Source organism: Solea senegalensis, linkage group LG1, assembly GCF_019176455.1.
Source record: "Solea senegalensis isolate Sse05_10M linkage group LG1, IFAPA_SoseM_1, whole genome shotgun sequence".
Lineage (NCBI taxonomy): Eukaryota > Metazoa > Chordata > Actinopteri > Pleuronectiformes > Soleidae > Solea > Solea senegalensis.
Window position 1 is genome coordinate 42,736,913 of NC_058021.1, and position 20,577 is coordinate 42,757,489.

At 42.6% G+C, this 20,577-nt stretch overlaps 1 protein-coding gene across 2 annotated transcripts; it reads right to left on the minus strand.

Annotated features, from left to right (window-relative positions):
* Positions 1–651: 651 nt before the first annotated feature.
* On the minus strand, positions 652–17,707 carry jcada (junctional cadherin 5 associated a). 2 transcript variants are annotated; one of them, XM_044036000.1, is made up of 5 exons: positions 17,459–17,707; positions 9,794–10,291; positions 7,257–8,180; positions 2,997–6,562; positions 652–2,752 (listed from the first exon to the last, which is right to left on the minus strand). In XM_044036000.1, the coding sequence occupies exons 2-5, from the start codon at positions 10,147–10,149 to the stop codon at positions 2,718–2,720; spliced, it is 4,881 nt and encodes a 1,626-aa protein (XP_043891935.1). In that variant the 5' UTR covers positions 10,150–10,291; positions 17,459–17,707; the 3' UTR covers positions 652–2,717. The 2 variants fall into 2 exon arrangements, with proteins under 2 accessions (XP_043891935.1, XP_043891943.1); XM_044036008.1 differs by lacking the exon at positions 17,459–17,707 and adding an exon at positions 17,094–17,213.
* Positions 17,708–20,577: the final 2,870 nt, after the last annotated feature.

The following is a 20,577-nucleotide window of genomic DNA, read 5'->3' on the forward strand; positions in this document are numbered from 1 at the left end:
AGTTACTCTTTCTTTCACCATTTAATGTGTCTTCAGCAGATGTAACTCATTCTGTCACATGATAGATAATAACTATCACTGTGTGTGAAACTGCCAGGAAGTGAGTTTAAGAGCTCACACCCACATGGTTCTATAAACGGAAGTGGGTTTACTTTCACCTTTGAGTTTAGCACTTTACATGAGCAGAGTTTAGGCACTCACTCACTCACTCACTCACTAACACACTTTTTCTATCTATCACACAGCTTTTCACACACGTTCACCCACTAATAATCCAGGAAGTAGAAATTAAGATTATAAAATGAAAAACAAAATAATCTGGTCATGAATGTAATACAAACCAACACACTAATCTTTTGGAAAAGGTAATGGATGAATCTTAAAATATCGTTAGTGACCCTTACAGTGGCTGGACGGTACAGAAAATGGACAGTGATGAAAATCTTGATGAGTTCCAGAATGTTTTAATCACTAACTTTCAAGATCTATTCATTCTATTCATGTGGTGAGGTGTTATTATAATTTTAATTTTAATATAAGCATGCTATGTACAATATAACTATATTTATATATGTAACACTGTATCCTATACACACAACTGTGCACTGTACTTAAATTCTGCAAAAATAATGGCCACAAAGAAAACTGATGCAACATGTGTCATGCATAGACTTTTATTTATGAATATTCTGCAACAACAGCACAAACTTGTCTCTATTCATGACCATTTGTAATGATCCCAGCAAACATAGACAAATATTGTGCCTTCAAAACAGTTCCCTTTTCACAATAATCTAAAAATACCTTGTTCTGTTTAAATATGTAGCTTAATCTTTAAAAATAAAATATACATTATATGAAATATAACACTTGTTTATTGGATAGACTGTATAGTACCAAATGCAATTATATGCAAATACAACTTCTCCTCTGTTGCGTCTCACGCATTTCATGCACACACACACGAAAAAAGGAAGCTGTACATACATCTGTATGAAAATAGAAAATATCAAAGCAAGATGTGCACCAATAGTCTGTCTACTGTTACAAAGAAGTTGTAGTGCAAAAAGACCTACAAGGATGATCAGGTAACACTGAGGTACGGGTACTGGGTTGGTAACAGAACAAAGACAAATACACATTAGACAGAACTTCCACTGACTAACTCAGAGCCACGCCCACATCCATCAAAGTGAAGAACAAGTCAGTTGAACAAGCAAAATCAGAGTTTGCAGTTTTAGCTTTGAATTTTGGGATCAAACCCTGTGAATGTTGATGTCCAATGCATAGCACAAAGTTTGGTTTGGTATGATTTTGAATTCTTGTATTGCTAATGCTACCTCATAGGTAAACTAATGAACAGTTATTCCCACAACTTACAAAACACAGACATGTCAACATTAAATCACTGCACATGTTCAAATAGTGTAGTATTCCAACATCTATGTTCTGTACAGCAACAACACTGAGCACCTCCATTTTCATTTATTATTCATTTATTATTATTGCCGAATGCAACTTCATATTCTTGTCTGTTGAAGTCAAATGGATTATAAATGTCCAGTTTAAAGTACAAGTCGATCCATACACTGTAGCTACAGCTGGCATTCGCTGCACAGACAGCACTTCTGAAACAAAGACATGAAGAAACACAAACTCCACCAGTTAATATAGAAAATAGAGATTTTTCTCTTGTTTGACAAGGAACATGATACGTGATGCTGAGAGCTCTGGAGAACAGGGAGGGAGCAGAGGTGAATCTCTCCCGGTGTAATCTCTGAGTGTTTGAGGAGATTATGGGGTGCTCAGTGTTGACATTAAGCCAATAATCTCAGCAGCACAAATCTAACAATTGTACCAAAAGATAAAGCTTCAAAGCAAAACATAAAATAGATTCAGCTTCTTGAAATGGAGACTTAACACAAAAGCCTGCATATAACATCAATATTGCTCTTGTGAAAGTGAAACTATTCAAGGACCACAGTGTTTCTCATTGCAATTCCGGCTCTCTAGATACATTCTCTATCACACAAGTATAAGAATAAAGAGCAGGGCGAGTTATTATTAGTAATACACCCAAAGACCACACTTCCAAAAATCTACTCTCATCTTAACATCGATAAGAAAATATAAATTTCTTCAGGAATGAAGTGTCTTAAACGTATATATTTTATTATATTCTTCATAAAATGTTATAACTCTTTGTTATTTACATTTGGTGTAGGTAAATACTGATTGTAATGCAAATATCATTGCCTTTTTTTTTTTTATTACTCTATTACATTTCTTTTGTTTGCTGAGCAGAAGCACTGTTACATTCATAATTCAGCACCCACACTCGTGTGCTGACTGGGAATAATGACATGCATTTTTCCAAAAGCAAAAAATAAAAAAGAAAAAGCCTGAGAACGAGGATGTGCGTTCGCTTTACCAAATAAACATTTTGAGAGGTGGAAAGAAAGGAAGAGTGACATTGACTGGGTTGAAAAAGCCTGGAGAAATTGGCTCCAGCAGTGCTTTGTGTTTGGCTGTTAAAAATAAAATCAAATCTTTTGCAGCACCAGGACAGTCAGGTCTGTGAGAAGTAATGTGTGACAATATTGGAAAGGGTCATGGCTGACTGAGCCATGAGATGAGATGAGATGAGATGAGATGAACGCCTCTGTTGCTGGAAAACACTGTTAACACGAGAAAGACACATTTCCACAGCGGTGAGGTTACACTCTCTCCACTCGACTGGGGTCGTAGGTGTCTGATGAGAAAAGAGAGAGATTATGAAACATCACAAACGTTCAGATTACAGACGTGTTGGGCTGATTTAACCATATTTTGTCTGAGAATCGGGGGAGAAATCCTGTTTCAACACATTTTGCAACCTCACTCCGCTGAATGAGAGCAAATACACATATGTTCCATAATGCTGACCTGTCAATCAATATAACGGTCTGTCTGTGATAAAAGTATAATAATGTCACTCTAGATGTTTCAGAACCCACCTGAAACAAAAACCGTCTCCTCATCCTCGATATTTGAGGGCCCACTGATCCCAGAGCCCAGGCTGGGATGCTGGGATGGTGTTACTTCTCTCTTGGGAACGCTGCGTGGTTTAGGAAGCAGAGGAGGCTTCTGGAGCCTGGTGCGCTGCTTTGGTTTGGGCACAACTACTTTCTCTGTGCCCAGTAAAGTTTCATCTCTGCTGTCCGCCTCTGCATTCTGTCCATCTCTCAATTTCCCCACTGGCTTTTCGTTGTCTTCCTCCACAATTCTCAGGTCCACTTCTCCACCTCCAACACCTATTTCTGTTCTCTCATCGCTGTCTACTTTCAGTGCAATCTCAACATTTATCTCCCCTACCTCTTCCTCTTGTGTTTGCTCTTCCTTACATATGACTTTATTCACTTCTTTAGGTTTACAGACGTCTTTGGTGTCTCCCGACTCATCCTGTGTTTCATGTGCATTTCTATTTTCATCATAGACCTCCTCCGTTCCTTCTACCTCCAGTTTCTTAGCCTCTCCTTCTTGCTTCTCCACTTCCTCTTTTGTCTCTTCTTGAACGTCCGTCTCCTCTCTGTCGCCGTCCTTCTCCGCAGAATCAGCTTCTCCTCCAGACTCGGACCCTTTGAGACTTAGGCGTCTGATTCGAGACACCGAGTCCAGCTCTTTCAGACGAGCCATTCTGTCTGTGGTCGATCGGCTGAAGGATGTGGCAGATGAAGACGCAGAAGAGTTTAGCTTATCTTGGAGGGATTCGATTAGTTTGCACGCACCGCCTCGTGCCTTCTTCTCCCCGCTGCACATGCTCAGTGCCAGCTTCTCATCTGGAGTGACAGGTAGGGATAGGAGGAGCTTACTGGGTGGGAACTCAGGCAGGTCCAGTACTAAAGCTGCCTGACACTCATCCCCCTGGCTGTGGTCATCATTACTGTGATTGCTGCTGTGCTTTTGTCTGTCACCTTCCTCATAGTCAACGCCTAATCCTGTCCCCTGTACCTCCTCTGTCTCTTCCTGGTGGACAATCATTGTCTCTTCTCTGACATGCGCCCAATCTCCAATCACTTGCTTTGTCTCTTCTTTTGGATTCAGTTCTTTTCTTCCACCAGTGGTGTTTGTCTCATCCTGGTTGTCGGCCACACCTAAAGCCTCCACTGGAACAGCTATACCCAGGATCCTTGCTGCCCTCTGCTCGATGGACTCGTTTTCAGGAATACCTTTTGCACTTTTGACCTCATATAGGTTGCTCAAGTCCTCTGTAGGTAAAGTGTTTGCTTTCTCTTTAAACAGCAAGTTCTCCAGGTGCTCATCTGCTATCGTTAACTCATTCTTATAGGTCAGAGCCTCTGTGATGGCATATGTCTCGTTATCAACCTCCTCCTCTAACAGGAAGGAAGCCTCCCTGATTAGCCGTGTGATATGTGGTGAACCTTCTTTCTTGGGTGATGATCTGCTTTCACTGCTGGCTCTGCTTAAATTTAACTCCCCCCTGACTGGTGGAACATTGTCTAATTTAGGTTGTCTCTCTGAATCCGTCTCAGCTTGAAGTTCTTTGTCTGATTTGCGCTCAGGACTACCACCGTTTTTAAGTGGCGCTATGTCAGTCTGCCGCTGCACTGACTGATGCGTTTCCTTATGACTGAGTGGTGATGGGACTGAAAGCGATCGCTGCACTGGTTCTCCAGGACCACCAGGAGTCTCTGTGTATACAGTTAGCCCCACATCTCTCAGCATGGACTCTTCAGGGACTGGGATATCCTGTCTATAGAGCTGGTCATTTTGTAGGGACAGTGAGGACAAGAGGCAATTGTCTATAAGGCCTGCACTGGGTAGCACCGTTTGCTCATTTGTTGGGGACATATTGTTGGCCTCAGGCCTGGAGAATGTTCCCCTCACATCCATGGAGTCAAGATCACTGGTAGAATGAAAAGACTTTGATCTGACCTTTATACTGGTGGGTTTTTCTGTGTGCATTGGTGGAAGACTGAGTGCTTCCCTGCCTGGTTCTGGACCAGCAATGAAATGTGCTTCTGATTTAAATGGGTCTATTCTATTATTCATCCCGTCCAGATTATCAGTGGCCTGACCCATATGGGGCCTCTTGCTGATTGTGTCTTCCATTTTCTTATTAATGCTCTCCAGTTCCCCAATGAGATCACATGGTCGTCGGTTCACAGGCTTTAAGAGAAACTGTCCAAAGGCCACTTGTTCTGCACACTCTGGGGGACAGGAGTTGGTCTTCCTGGGAGAGGGTGGCTGCTGGTTTGCCTGTTCCTGGGCCTTGGATGGAGAGGTGGGTGGGTCTTGCTGTAATGGTTGCTGTGGCGGCTGCATTGATGGTGGCTGTACTGGACTGAGACTAAGACGAGAGAAGGCGCTGTTGCTGGAGAGATGAAGATTTCGCTGGCCTGTCATGGAGTAACCACAAGTATTGTCTGTCCCCACACCAATGTCAGCGGTTGTGTCTGAGACGGACTGGATTGGCTCCAGTCCCCCAGGGGGACTCTGGGGTTCTGGACTTTTTACCACTGTCAGAGGTGAGCCAGTCTGTGTTTCCTGATTTCGGTACTGGTTTCCAGGCCAGGAACCGGCATAGCACAGCTCTTTGTCTTCACTGGCTTGGAGTGCCCAAGCATCTATTATCTCCTTCATTAATGGAGCCCTCTTGTAATTCCTCATTGAGGATATGCTGCTGGTGTGGCAATGAGAGTAGTGGGGTTTGATGGGCATCTCATTCACAGACTTGCTTCGAATGCTTTGAGCCTCTTTGAGGCCTACAGCAAAGGTTTCTGTGTTGGTGACAGTCAGGCTCGGTATGGTCTCATTGTTGTTCTGATCTGCTGATAAGTCTTTGCTGATGTTACCGGGTGTGTGAACAGGGACGGACACAAGGCAGAAGATGGTCTCACTCACTCTCCTCTTTGTGTTCCTGTTGTTCTCAGGCCCCGAATCTGGGGCAATTTTCTTGACTTGGGTGATCGTTTCTGCAAAGACTTGGTCAGAGTTGGGCCCCTGGCGGGAACAACTTCTTGTTAATGGAGAATGGAAGGTTGAGGAGGGCGATGAAGGAGGCCGGTGGTTTTTGGGATATCTATTATTGTAATTTTGGTCAGTTGCTGGGAAGTTATCGACAGTTTCTTTGTGCAAATCTCTGTGCCACCTGTTATTGTCATTGTCAAGGTTGCTACAAGACATCTGGTTGGCATCATCGGCCAGTTTGGCAGCGATGAAAGGCCCCAACGGTGGGGGCAAAAAGGCACTGTCGTCGGACGCAGGTTCAGACACGGTGACACTGGGAAGCTCATTGCGAATGTGGCGGATCTTGTCAGCGTCTGTCAGGGAGTTGCCTCCCAGGGCTGAGGAAATGTGCCGGATACGTGGGTCATCAAAGGAGATATACTGGACCCCTCCACCTATGTGCTCCTTGGTGGTATACACAGGGTAAAGCTGTTTCTGGCTGGACAAGCTCCTCTCTCTCTGAGGATCAGGCCAGGAAGCAGCTGGATGTCTGGTGAACCAGTGAGATCCATCTGGAGCCACTTGTATCTGCTGGTACACATCCCCTCGGTATCTAAAAGAGGATATAGAAAAAAAATAGATTATAGTAAGGGATGTTAGCCAGTTCATATGTCTGTTTAGCAAGTGTGCCTTTACATTTCTAGGGGCGAGCAGACACATTTATATCTATCAGCAAATGTAAGGACAAAAAACCCCCAGATGAGCTTCAAAAGACTGGAGCCACAGATTATTATTAGAGATTACCACTGCACCTAAACCTCTAACAGTCAGTTTTCCCTTTATTCTAGTATAAAGGCACTGCACTGTAATATGAATTAAAGTAGGCTACTACAACATATTTCTCAATTATACTTGTTATTTGTTTAAATATTTATTTAAAAAATACTTTTATTTACAACATACATTATCTCAACAACATCATGGAGAGCAGAGAAACCCAACAATTCACACAATGAACCAACACTAGGTATCAGTGGAGAGAAAAAAACTCCCTTTTAAAGAATCTGCCTCGACCGGTTGGGGTGAAAGGAAACATGGGCGACAGAGGAGAGACGGGGGACAGAAAGGACAAGAGGGAGATGAGGTAGAGACAGAAGAGAGAGACCAGGAGCAGATATACAACAACTGTATCAAGTTTCAAGTTTAGACAGGACAGTTCTGAATCAGTGATGACATGTTTATAGAACTACAATGTCAAACTTAAAATAAAATAAATAACATATAACATTTAAAACTAATGTATTTACCTGTAGTCAACAGCAATTTCGCCATATCCTCGACGTCCCGCTGCCATTATAGGGGCTCTTTTGTATGATGGGGGAGGGATGTATCCTGGGGGTCCAGAGTCCTGTGCAAAATAGTCCAGTTGGGGGTCACTTGTTCTTGATATGGGAAGTGGTGTTCTGTCTCGAGCTTGTGGAAGAGTAGCAGACAGCATCTCGTAGCTTCCCCTGATCTGCTGGTGCAACTCGTAGGAGGGAGGTCGTGGAGGTCGGGTGAAGCGGGGCTTTGGTGTCATTGACAGTTGGTTGGCACTAGCTGGCCTGCCGTTCTCGGGCCAGCGGGTGGCCCTGTAAAGGTCATGGTGTGACAGTGGGTGGCCATTAACCCGCCTATACAATTCCTGACCAGATGAGGCTCTGTCCACATATTGCAGGCTCTCAGGCTGCAACATCCTGGGCAGGGACTGTGATTTGGCTTTGGCCCTTGGGTGGACTACCATGCCCTCAGGTGTCCTGGCATGAATGCGCTGCTGCTCCTGAGCCCACCACTCGCCATCACTCTGTGAAAGCTGGCGGCCAAAGTTCACAGCTGGATGCCACTCGTCCGTTCCCAGGCTCTGGCATTTCCTCTCACTTGCCATTTTCCATTGATGAAGAGCAGCCTCCCTTTCTCGAGAGCGAGCCTGAGCCTGGGCCTGTGTGTGGACCTGGGCATGGGCCTGAGCCTGGACCTGGGCCGCCCAGCACTGCCTCTCCTGAGCTGCCCTCTGACGCTCGTCTGCAGACATCTCTTGGCCTCTGGCTTGCTGAGGCCCCTCTGACCTGACGTAACCCCTGTGTCCTCCGTGGTCAGCATAATCCAGAAGCACAGTGAAATCCTGGCCTCTTCTCCTCCAGTAGGACAAGTCCTTTGTCTGTGATTGTGGACCTCTGGTGGCATCACAGAACCTGAGAGGAAACACCCACATGTAAAACACCTGATAAAATGCTTTTAGAAAATTAGAAATGCAGTATATCTAACCCGGGGGTTTATACTTTACTATCAATGGTTTCAATAATAATTCATGTCTTTTTATACTAATCCTTGCATTAGAATATAGAATAACTGATGTTTTAATATGTGTGAAATGTTCTATTATGATTTGAGACTATTACAAATCATATCTATCAGAACATTATTTTTTTAAATGGTTAATCTGAATCTGACATCTTTCTTACACTGAAATAAAGGAGCTATGTCTGATAAGCAATGAAATTATTAAAACACAGACATACAGCTGCACGGGACAGTGACGTGCCAACACATGAGCAATGATAACAAGAAAAGAGTGCAGGGAAGATCTAATGTTCCTCTGGTATGAACTGGACTGACTATATCTCCCACTAGATGGAGACAGATGACCATAAGTAGCAGCACAGTGTCTGTCTGGTAATTGTGATTTTCACATTACACAATAACACACACTGAATGTTCAAAGACAGATCAACCATTTAAATAATGTTTCACTGGCAGACACACTAAGATCACATCGAGGGACGTTTGAGTACAGATCTGAATGGAATGAAAGACGCGGGATTGCTGGATTGTTTCCGGACTGACTGACAGACAAGACAGTTTTTCACCGAGTGTCCTTGACATTTCCGTCCACGGTCATCACTGACCAGAGATGTTTACTCAGGGAAGGGGAGATAGCTGTTTCAATATGCTAAATATGATCATTAGTTGTGCTGTTTAACCAGAGAACAGCATCGGGTTTGTTTCTTATCCACACGAGCGCCCAGAGAAAAGGGGTTGGGATGGGAGGAAAAAGGGAGGACGAACAAACAACAGACTGAAATTGCAGAACCAATGTCTTTTGAACTCCCACATTCCCGATAGTAGCGACATCAAAGTGAGGAGAGAGAAAAAACACAAACACAACCAGATACATTATTCAAGGTCATTTGACTATCTTCATCTGTCTGTTGGATAAAAGGGATTAGAGGAAAAAGAAATAAAATCAGACAAGGAAAAAGGCCAAAACTGACAAGCCTGCCTAATTATGTGGACATGGGAACAGCTGAATTGACTTTGTCTAACACCCAGAAATAAGCAATCTTGTTTTGAGGAAAGAAACAGACTGGCTGCGTCTCAGCGGCATCTCTGCAAATACCACATGTTCCAGCAGTTCTTATCAAAGAGGGTTTCCATTACATAACTCCAGACAAAGCTAAATATAGCCTATCCTCCATATTCATATTTAAATACACCAAACACGAATCGTGTATAACTGATGACTGATGCATTATATAAGTAGGTGTAAAGCGTGTGTGTGTGTGTGTGTGTGTGTGTGTGACTGGGCATGCTGAAGAATTTGGCACAAAAGCTGATTTGGTTACTCCAGCAGACATTATGCCTGTGACACACAAGTTGAATGGTAGAAGCAAGAAAGAGATGGACTGAGTTACAGTGTTAAACCATATTAATGAACACACACACACACATACTGTATATATAAAACAACTCTTTGGTGAATGATTTGTTAAACTGTCATGTTTAGCCAAACAGGAAGGAGCCTTACCCACTGTCTGAGGTGAGCGACTCTCCCAGGGAGTGGGTGTCAACATGGCTGCGGCTCTCACCCTCGCGTCTGGGTTGGCTCCTGTCCCTGGGTTCGTTATTGTTGTTGGTGCAGCCACTGCTGAACGGCGGCGGCGGCTGCCTGCTACTGCCGCCGTTCCCATAGGTTGCCCCAGATCCTCTTTCGTAGCCATTCACTGTCCTGGAGGTGGGTCTGTTCTCCAGGATTTCATTGTGTTTGTTGTAGGATGGCGGTGGCGATGAGGACGCTGGAGCTGGGGTAGGTGTGGGTGAGGAGGTGCTATGCTTAGGCAGCTTGTATCCATGAGAGATGAGGAGGTCCTCCACGCTGTACATGGTGGCATTTGTTTATGCTGGTGTGTATATGATTTCCTCTTTTCGGAGAGAGAGGAAAGTAGGTCGCTTGTCACGGCGTCTCTGCGTCTTCCCTTCGTGCAGTGGCGGGATCACCAGCACGGCTGCACAGCTGAAGCCATCACTGGGAAAAACAGAAAGAGGGGAAATGACATGAGGGGACAAGAAAAAGACAGAGAAGTGGAGGTGAGGGTAAAACCATTATCCCTGGAGCCATGACCAAGACATGTGCCTCCCTCCTCTCCTCTCCTCTCCTCTCTCCTTTCCTCTCCTCCTAGCAACAACCTTCTTTCCAAATCTGTTCAGACCTAAGTCAGACTGGAAGGTAATCAAGCATGTCAGGAATAAACCAGGATAATACTTGAGCAGCTGTTTGTGTGGCAGTAAAAGCACAAGATGCCACAGTTTAAAGTTGCCTCCCTGGATACTTGCATACAGCTCTGTTTTGTTTTTATTCCTTTCTGCTCAACTATGCATTCTTTCTCATAACACCTCTCATTCATCTCAAAAGTATTTTACTACAGTATTTTTTAACACACACGCTCAAATTAAATCCCACTCTGGGCTGGATGAAGGTAGGGTAATCTTACTCTAAAAAATAAAGAAAGAAAAATGAAATGGTTTGTGTGATGCATGTCCTTTTTTATTTTAACATTTTGTCAATGAATTGACTTTGTGAATATCTTTGTTTTAGGTAAAACAATTGACGCAAACAAGTGAGCGTATGATCTCTGATGAAACTGAAATAATTTATCAATAATGAACGTTTGCAGTCGTGTCTGATGGATCAGTTGTAGGATGAATGAATGAATGATGACGTCCAGGGAGCATCAATCCCCGTTTGCCGCCTTGTCACTGGAAAAGATGCTGCTGCAAACCCACCCATTCAAAACTCACTGTACTGAAAGTGACTGCCAACAACCTGGCTGTCCTTAATAACTGATGGCATTTGTTTGAGACACGCTGCCAGAATCCAGTGCAGGTCAGACGGTTTAAAAACCAATCACTGATCGATCACTATTTGCTTGCATACAGTCCTGCAAATGATGAGTGAAATGAATTCAGCTCCAAACACACTGACGTCTTAGAAATGAAAAAAATCCATCGATAAAAGGATCCTTGACATCGTTACACTGTTTCTTTACTCCGGCTCACTCCCTCATTCCCTCCTTCCTCCGTGCCTTTGCTTCATTCCTCCTTGTGCCTGATTAACAGGATCCACAAGCATGAAATGCTGCTCCCTTTGTATGTCTGGCTCTCTAATGTGATTACCTTTTTCATTTTAAACTCTAAACCTGTTAGTTTTGGAGGATTGACTCTTGGCGCTTGCCCAGTTAATATTCCTGAGTTTAACTCTCTCCATTTGTGTTTTGAATAATCCCCTCAAGGAGATGCTACAACTTTGGAGGAGGAGGAGGGGGGGGGGGATTTATAATGAGCGATAAAGTGCAAACATTTATATTAGGAACCACCAGCAGGTCTCCCATTAAAGAAACACTGTCAGGCGTTGAGATCACAACACACTGGCATCATAATCATACATCTTCCTCCCTGTAAGCACATCCCACTATTTAGTAGTTAGTTAGATAGATAGCTGCATATGATCTGTCATGAATATCCATATGTTGTGCGATCTGCTAAGATCTTTAAACGAAGATCTTTCCTGTTGTTGCATTAGTGCATTAGTGAAACAATTGTCAGTTTTCAGCCCCCAAAACACAACACAGCTTAAAGACGCTGCTGCTGTATTTTTAATGACACGACTCCCTCAAACAGAGAAATAAACGATAGACTTTATGGATAACATATGCTGCAACCTAAGCTAAAAATACACAGAACCACATGAGGCCTGGCATTTCCCTGCAGACAACCTCACATTTTCTCTGATCATTCACTGTGCATCAGAGCACACTACCATCACTTTATATCTCATCTGCAGCACATCACCATGTGCATAAGGCCACTACTTTACAGGTCAACTGAATGTTTGTCAAGGCTGTTGTGTGGTTTTTTAGCTGAGTATGTGTGTGTGTGTGTGTGTGTGGGGACAGTTTGGTGTCAGCTCCTTATTCATGACCCAGCTGAGATGAGGAGATGATGGGAAGGGGGGAAGCAGAGGGACAGCATGTGTTCCAGACAAAGCAGGTGAGAGACCTATATCAGGCCTCAGGGAGGACAGAACTGTATCAAAAGGTCTAAACTCTACAGGTTACAAGCAGCCGAATACATCCGACTATAAATGAAACTCTTTCAACACCAAACAGTCATAATCACACATGTAGAAGAGAAGGGAAGTGAGTGTGATGAATGATGTTCTGAAGAGGTTACACAAAACCTCTAAAACAGCACGTCCTTCCAAGATGCAAAGAACTGCAAACAAAAACAATCTAAATGTAACACGCTCCTCTGAAAAAGGCATAAGAAAGCAAATGTTTAACACCAGAGCCTGGGACTGAAAACGATGATAAGTCTGCTTCCTAAAATATTCCACAAGAGCCACACCTCTCCACCTCATTGTTCCCAGTCTCCTTGGATCTATAACAGCTGACCCCAGTGGGTGTGTGACTTGGCTCGTCTCTGGCCCACATCTGTTTGGACCTAGTGCACGCACACACACACACACACACACACATGTCTTTCTAGGGAATGACAGCCCCTCACATTCAGCAAACAGCAACCATCAGCCGACTGTTTATCTATGTGACATCACTGTTTCCAGTGAAGGGGCCTTCTCTCTTCCTGAGGAAATGCGTGGTCATGAGGACGGAGGAGACGCGACGGTGTCTCTCATGTTTCCAGCCAGGCTCTCTGCGAGCTGTCGTTTGTCCTGGGGAAAGAAACTGGATGGACAAACACCCTCAGGCCATATTTTACTCATCCCAAGCTCTTGGCGGCACAATGTTGTGCGGGCATCATATGGAGGCAGAGGGAGCTATCTGGCATCCATCAGACAAATCCTGCTGGGCTCAGCAACACTCCTACGAGTTAGAGACAATTACATTCTCCTGCAACTATAAAATAACAGGAGAACATATGTTTCACTGATGAGAAACAATGAAAAGAAGATTATCATTAGCACATTACAACCCATGTGTTCTCCCGAGCATCCACACCCTCCTGGTATACAAAGAGGAGCAACAGGCAAAGCATTGTGGGTAAAAAAAAAACAAAAAAAACAAAACACCCACTGATATTATTTTTCTCATGGCAACCGTTGTTTTGCTGAATGGCAGCTCATGGACAATAGCATGTGGGCTGCACAGATATTCCCTCTGCAGTCAGAACTCAAATGTATTAGGCACGCTAATCCAAAGAGGCCCTGTGATGCTGCTGCACAGTAGGCTTCACCTACACTCAACTATTCCCAAGTCACGCTGCTTCTGAGCCTGTGCCAAACTACGTTCATGGTAATTAATGTCTGTCAAGGTCCAGCACGACAGCGGTTTATCAGCCAGGAACACAGTGATCAAAGGGGGAGAGTGCTCTCTCTCAGATGTAGACTCTGTGTGGATGTGACTCTGCAGCAGAATAGATGTAACGGTGAAAAACAGTCCAATCAAGTTGCAAACTCTTGGCATGTATATATATATATATATATATATATATATATATATACACAGTATAAAGTGGATGATATTTAAAGACAGACGATAGGTCAAGGGAACAGCAAACGTGGATTACGGGTGGGACGAAAAGTCTATAATGTTTAACTGTTGTCGTTATGAACGTGAAGATCTGCTAAGTAAACAAATGAAATGAATGGCCGGGATTATCGCTAATCACTGCGCTGGTATGAAACAAAAACCACAAAGCAGGCAGCTCAACTCAACCATCTGTCAAACACATGTGCATCCACCAGGCTCACACTCAGCCGGGACGTAATAATGCATGTGTGACATGCATTCCATTTCATTTCATGGCTCGGCTTCACTGCCCTGCTTCCATGCCACCCTGGCAGATGTCAGCGGCTTTCACACGTTTTCCAGCTGGCTTCTTCACCCACCAGCTTCCTTGCTCGTGCCTGCGCCACCTCTGCTCTGACATCATCAGTGACATCATGCAGCAGCACCTCTGAGGGGATCCCTGTAGCCAGGCAAACATCAGACCACTTTCACAGGCTTCAGCTGCAGCTACCCGATGGCAGAAAAACTAATTTTCTTGATGTGCCTGACCTAGAAAAGCAGCTAAGTGTTGACAGACAGAGACAGGAGAGAGCTCTCTACCATCAGAGACACTCAAACACGCACATTTCTGAAAAGGGAAAATGTGGCCTTCGGATAAGTAGACTGCAACACCAGGGAGTTGTCTCGGCCCTCTTTCAGGCCACTCCTGAAAGTTGAACTCAAATGAGTCATTTCAAATCTGTGGAGGGCCTCTCCAGTTTTTGCTGACCAACCCTTTCCTCGGGAATTAATGAGCCGCTTCCCCTACGCTCCGCCATCCCACCATACTTCACCCCCCTCAGGGCATCTAGAAGGTTCTGCGTTTCACACACCATCACACTCTCAAGGATGTGTGAACGACCTACCATGAAATACACACACACACACACACACTTTTTGGATTTTTGGAAGAGTCTTCTGTGAAAGTGCTGCTTAACTAGGCCACGTTTGACTTTTTAACTCTTCAGCTGCTGCAGTCGACACACTGTGCTCACACAGACTGGAAACATGATCTCTCACATGTACATTTACAATATGAGCTGAGCTACAGTATGAGGGGAGTGGGTCACAAACACAACCTACAAACACTACCTACAATAATCACAGCTGAGGGCACGACAGACCATAACAGTGATTTGAGATCATCTCAATCTGGCAGGAATTACTTCATACACATCTACATGAAACATGATGCTGATTCATTACATTACATGTCATAACTTATGACATGGAAGAGATGAGGGAAAGTCAAGCATCAGCAGGAGAAAGCAACTATGATTAAGTCATTATGTGTGTGGAAAAATATCTATATTTTATGTCTTATTGGAAATATCTGTGAAATGTTGTCATGTTACAAAACATGTTATTATTAAAATGTATGTTAGCCATAATGTTGCAAAATATCATAATGTCACAGAAACATTAACACATAGGATTATAATTTATAACTCATGTAAACATGTAGGATTATAATTTATATATAAACAGGTAGGATTATAATTTATATGTAAACAGGTAGGACTATAATTCTTATGTAAACAGGTAGGACTGTAATTTATATGTAAACAGGTAGGATTGTAATTTATACGTAAACAGGTAGGACTGTAATTTATATGTAAACAGGACGATGTAACAGGTAGGATTATAATTTATATGTAAACAGGTAGGATTATAATTCATTTAAACAGGTAGGATTATAATTTATAAACGGTAGGTAGATTATAATTTACATGTAAACAGGTAGGATTGTAATTTACATGTAAACAGGTAGGATTATAATTTATATGTAAACAGGTAGGATTATAATTTATACATAAACAGGTAGGACTATAATTTATACGTAACAGGTAGGACTATAATTCATACGTAAACAGCTAGGATTATAATTTACATGTAAACAGGAAGGATTGTAATTTACATGTAAACAGGTAGAATTATAATCTATATGTAAACAGGTAGGACTATAATTTACATGTAAACAGGTAGGATTATAATTTACATGTAAACAGGTAGAATTATAATCTATATGTAAACAGGTAGGACTATAATTTATATGTAAACAGGTAGGACTATAATTTATATGTAAACAGGTAGGATTATAATTTATATGTAAATAGGTAGGACTATAATTTATATGTAAACAGGTAGGATTATAATTTATATGTAAACAGGTAGGATTATAATTTACACGTAAACAGGTAGGACTATAATTTACACGTAAACAGGTAGGACTATAATTTACATGTAAACAGGTAGAATTATAATTTATATGTAAACAGGTAGGATTATAATTTATACGTTAACAGGCAGGATTATAATTTATATGTAACCAGGTAAGGAAAGAGTGTTATAAAATGCGTACAGGAGGCAGAAGTAGTGAAGGAAAAGAGGTCAAGAAGCCGCCATTATCATCATCATCATCATCATCATCATGTCATCTTCACACACACATGCTACAAATAACAGTGTCAGTATGCAAACATCACATCAAAGAGACCTAAAAACCTGGCAGACCGTTTGTCTGCAGGCTGTTTCACTTCCTTCACGTTGCCGTTTGGCATTCGTGAGCATTGACTGGAATCTAGAGCACAACAACACCGAGTGTTGTCATCATGTCGTTATGAAATGATTGACAGGCTCGGCATGGTCGTGGAGGAGGGGTTCTGCTGCAGGCTGTGGCCGAATAACATTCTAGTCTGGACAGTTTACACATGCAAGGAGAGACCAGGACGGAACCACGTTGAGATATCTGCCTAATTAAGCTTTCTCCGCACCAAAGTCTTGTTTCATACACATTTTCCCAAACATTAAGACCCATTACTGATGAGGACACGTCTTCGGTTTATTTCGGGATTAAAAATAGTTCTCTATTTTGAATGATCGCTCTGTTTTATAACTCGGGCTGCTGAATGATCGCAGCACATTTTGGATGGCATACCATTGGAAGCGTATGCCAACGCTATTGCTCAAGTTCAAATTGTAAACAAGATATCCGGAGTAACGCAGTATTCTGTCTTTAAAGAGACAAACATAAGTACTATGTTTAGCAAGAACATACAGACATGTAGGTCATTTGTCCGGAGTTTGGCCTCTGTTTCTCAGCAGAGGACGTCACAGTGGGGCTAACACTAGCCTGACTAGCTCCATCAGTAATCTTTAACCTTCAGCTGACGGGAGCGCGTCCGCAAACGGAGGCTGCCGCTGCCGCACAGCTTTAAGTTGGGAAAAAAAAAAGAGAAACAAATACTGACGCTCCTGTGTCACCTTCTAATCTGGCGTCCCGGAGGTGTTCTTCCTAAATCCTATAATCCCGGCGCGAGAGGAGGAGGCAGTGACAGGCGGGCATCGGAGCGCCGAGGCGGCTGCTCGGTAACAGTAACAGTAACATCAGGAACATCAGCAGCAACAGTAACAGTAACATCAGTAACATCAGGAACATCAGCAGCAACAGTAACAGTAACATCAGGAACATCAGGAACATCAGCAGCAACAGTAACATTAGCAACAGTAACAGTAACAAACAGTAACAGCAGCAGCTCGTCGCCCCCTCAGCTGTGTCTGCATGTGTCGTCAAATAAAAACACACAACAAACACACGTCTATCACTCGACTTCGGAGACACTTTTTACCTGTGAAATGAGTTGTTGCGTTGCCGCCTAGTCCTCAGTGATCATCCTGAGCGCTACTCTGGACTGACGGAGCTGGGATCTGCTGAGGGAACAGCCCCTCTGTACATCTGTACTGGAGCAGCAGCAGCAGCAGCAGCAACAGCAGCAGCAACAGCAGCAGCAGCAGCAGCAGCAGCAGCCCTCCTCTCCAGCAGGAAGCCAGCTGCATGCTGCTCAGTGATAAGGTCACAAATAATCACACACACACACTTTCTTTTCATTCCCATCTATCTATGTCTGTCTGTCTTTCTGTCTCCTGATGTCTGTCTGTGTCTCTGTTTCTTTTTCTGTCTGTCTGTCTGTCTCCTGATGTGTGCCTGTCTGTGTCTGCCTGTCCATCTTTATGTCCACCCATCTCTCCATCAGTCATGATTCATAGATACATTTTGCACGTCATATATTACACATCACATGACATTGGAATAATTGTGTGTCTGTTGTATATTATTGTATCATTGAATTTCTCTGACACACAATTCCTTTGCATTTTGAAGAACAAATGCCTTTGCGCCTGTAAAGGTTGACGACTTGGACATTTGAAACATGCACCTCCATGACGGAGCGATACTTACATCAGTATATCATAAGTAAATGTTTAAATAAAGTAATGTTTACCCTCTTTGCCTTTCAGAAAATGTATTTGCCGCCCAACAGAGGATTAGGATTAGAGACTGATTAATCAATAAAATAAGTTCAAATGGTAGAATATTAGTAGATTTAAGTCATTTCTTCTCAGAATATAAACACCTTCATTTCTGTATATATGAGCTATATCGAACGTTGACTAACAATAATAACATTTTAATTAAATGAACTAGAGTCCACTTTTTTTTATTCTCCTGTCAAAACCCTTGTGTGTGTTTGGCTCAAAGCCTTGGCAGTTGAAATATGTGCTCTTTTTCTGACTCTTACAAAGAACAGAGGACCTAAAATCTCCATAATATTGACACAGATGTTGCATGTAACTGAATTCCCCTGAAAATAAGGGAGGCTGGTAAGGTGGGCCTCTGTAAGCCACGCTTGTGTAATCCCACAGTGGAAATCATTTCAGTGGACTTCTTCACTTTCTGAACATTTGACATAAATAAAGCCCTTAATATTTTTGTAATGGCTGTATTGTCTGTCCACAGTTGTCCACAGCTCAAAACCATCGTGGAACAGAAAGTGCAGTAATTCCCTCAAAATACTTTATAAAAAGTAAAAGTATGACTCAAATTGTACTCGACACTTGCCCCCAGAGCAATAATGTTCATGTTGACATAAAGTTTGAATTGCCCACTTGATGACTACGGCCTTTCCTGTTAAGTGAGCCATTGTTCCCGTTGTCGAATTAGCACGTCCTGTGGCCTTTAGTATGTGTAGAATAACATCCATAATGACTTAATGAAGTCAGACAGAGAGGTGTCTGAGCTCCCAGTGGCAGCTGGACACAGTTTGTCCAACAGAATGAAGCATTTAGACACAAAGAAGAGGACGAGAACCTGGAACTGCTGTGTTACACCAACTTGGAAGCAGCATATCATTGAATTTGGCCTGTGCTCAGTATCACTGAAGGTCAACACTAGTGCTGCTCCCAACCCTTGTGGCCAAGTGTGTCTGTTTCCCATTGTGTGCTGTACATATGCAGCTCATATGAGAGACGCTGATGTCACCACTACATTTGCCATTTGTGGTTTTTGGTGCTGCTGCTCACTGTGCTAACATCTTGACTCTGTAAGTGTGTGTGTGTGTGTGTGTGTGGGGGTAATACCTCCCTGCTTCTCCACTTAGTGAGCATTTACAACTGCCTCATGAATTCTAAAGAGTGTCACGGTGTACAGGGTGGTAACTGAATCTTTCACAGAGCTGAAGTCATTGTTGTTTCTGATCAGATTTAACACAATAGTTTCATAACAAACAGATTAATATCACACATGTATGCTGCATTTGGCAAACAAGTAGCGTCACATGGTGTGCAACATTAGGATTAGGAATAAAATTAGGAAAACAAAAAGAGTCTTCAATAAAACATAATAATGAAAACTCAAAAAGAAAAATACCTTCAAATACAGGGAAGAGAACAGGAACAGAGACACACTGAGGAGCCTGGAGTCTAAAAGGACAATCAGGCACAGGTGAGACAAACAGACACTGAAACACATTGGAGTGGGACAGACGATCAAAAAAGAAGACAGGAAGTAAAAGTTGATACACAAGGAAAAACTACAAAATAAAAGAGGAAAGGAGGAACAGAAAAGTTGACACACAACCAAAAACCCAAGGTAAAGAAAACAGCAACAAAAAGTCATGGACACAAGTAATCCCAACAAAAGCCTAATTAGAATAAAACATGTCTAATAAAATTATGCCAATCTGAAAACTGCTCAGAAACAACCCATTCAGAACCAGAGGGCTGGTGTATGCTGTGTTCAAATAAACAGATCCGATAATGACTTCCTGGTTTGGTTCAATCATATATTTTATTTTTTTTTACAGCTGTATTTTCATTCCAAAAAAAGAATATGGACAGACACAAAAGTCACAGATGTAGAAGTGGACGATGAGATGGATAGTGGACACGACTCAGAAGTGATGACTCTTCGAGACAGAGAGGGACGTCCCTGCTCCGACAGCATGTTTGCTTGTTCCACCATTGAGGAACCACAAATGACAACAATGTGGGTGGTGATTTGCTTGTGTGCAGGGACCGCCCTCCACACACAGTGGAGACTTCAGTTTGATTGTGAAGTTTAGATTTTTATCACACGTTTATTCATAACTGAATGTAATGCATTAATATTGCTCCTCTACTCATTGACGATTGATGATCTTTTGGGCCAGAAAATGTGTTACTTTATAGACATAATTCATGCGTAATCTCATTTAAAGTAAAAAGAGACGACTTCTTAAATTCTTAAATTGTCAATGTCTTAGTTTTGCCATTATGATGTTTGAATTGATTGCACGCTGTTATAGCAATAGACAAACGACACATTTATACTGAGTTGATTAACCATGTTATTCTCTAAACTTTGGGGCACAGTCTTTTTGAAAATATTAGCACGCTTCACCCTTTTCCCTGTAGGACATAAAAATAACCG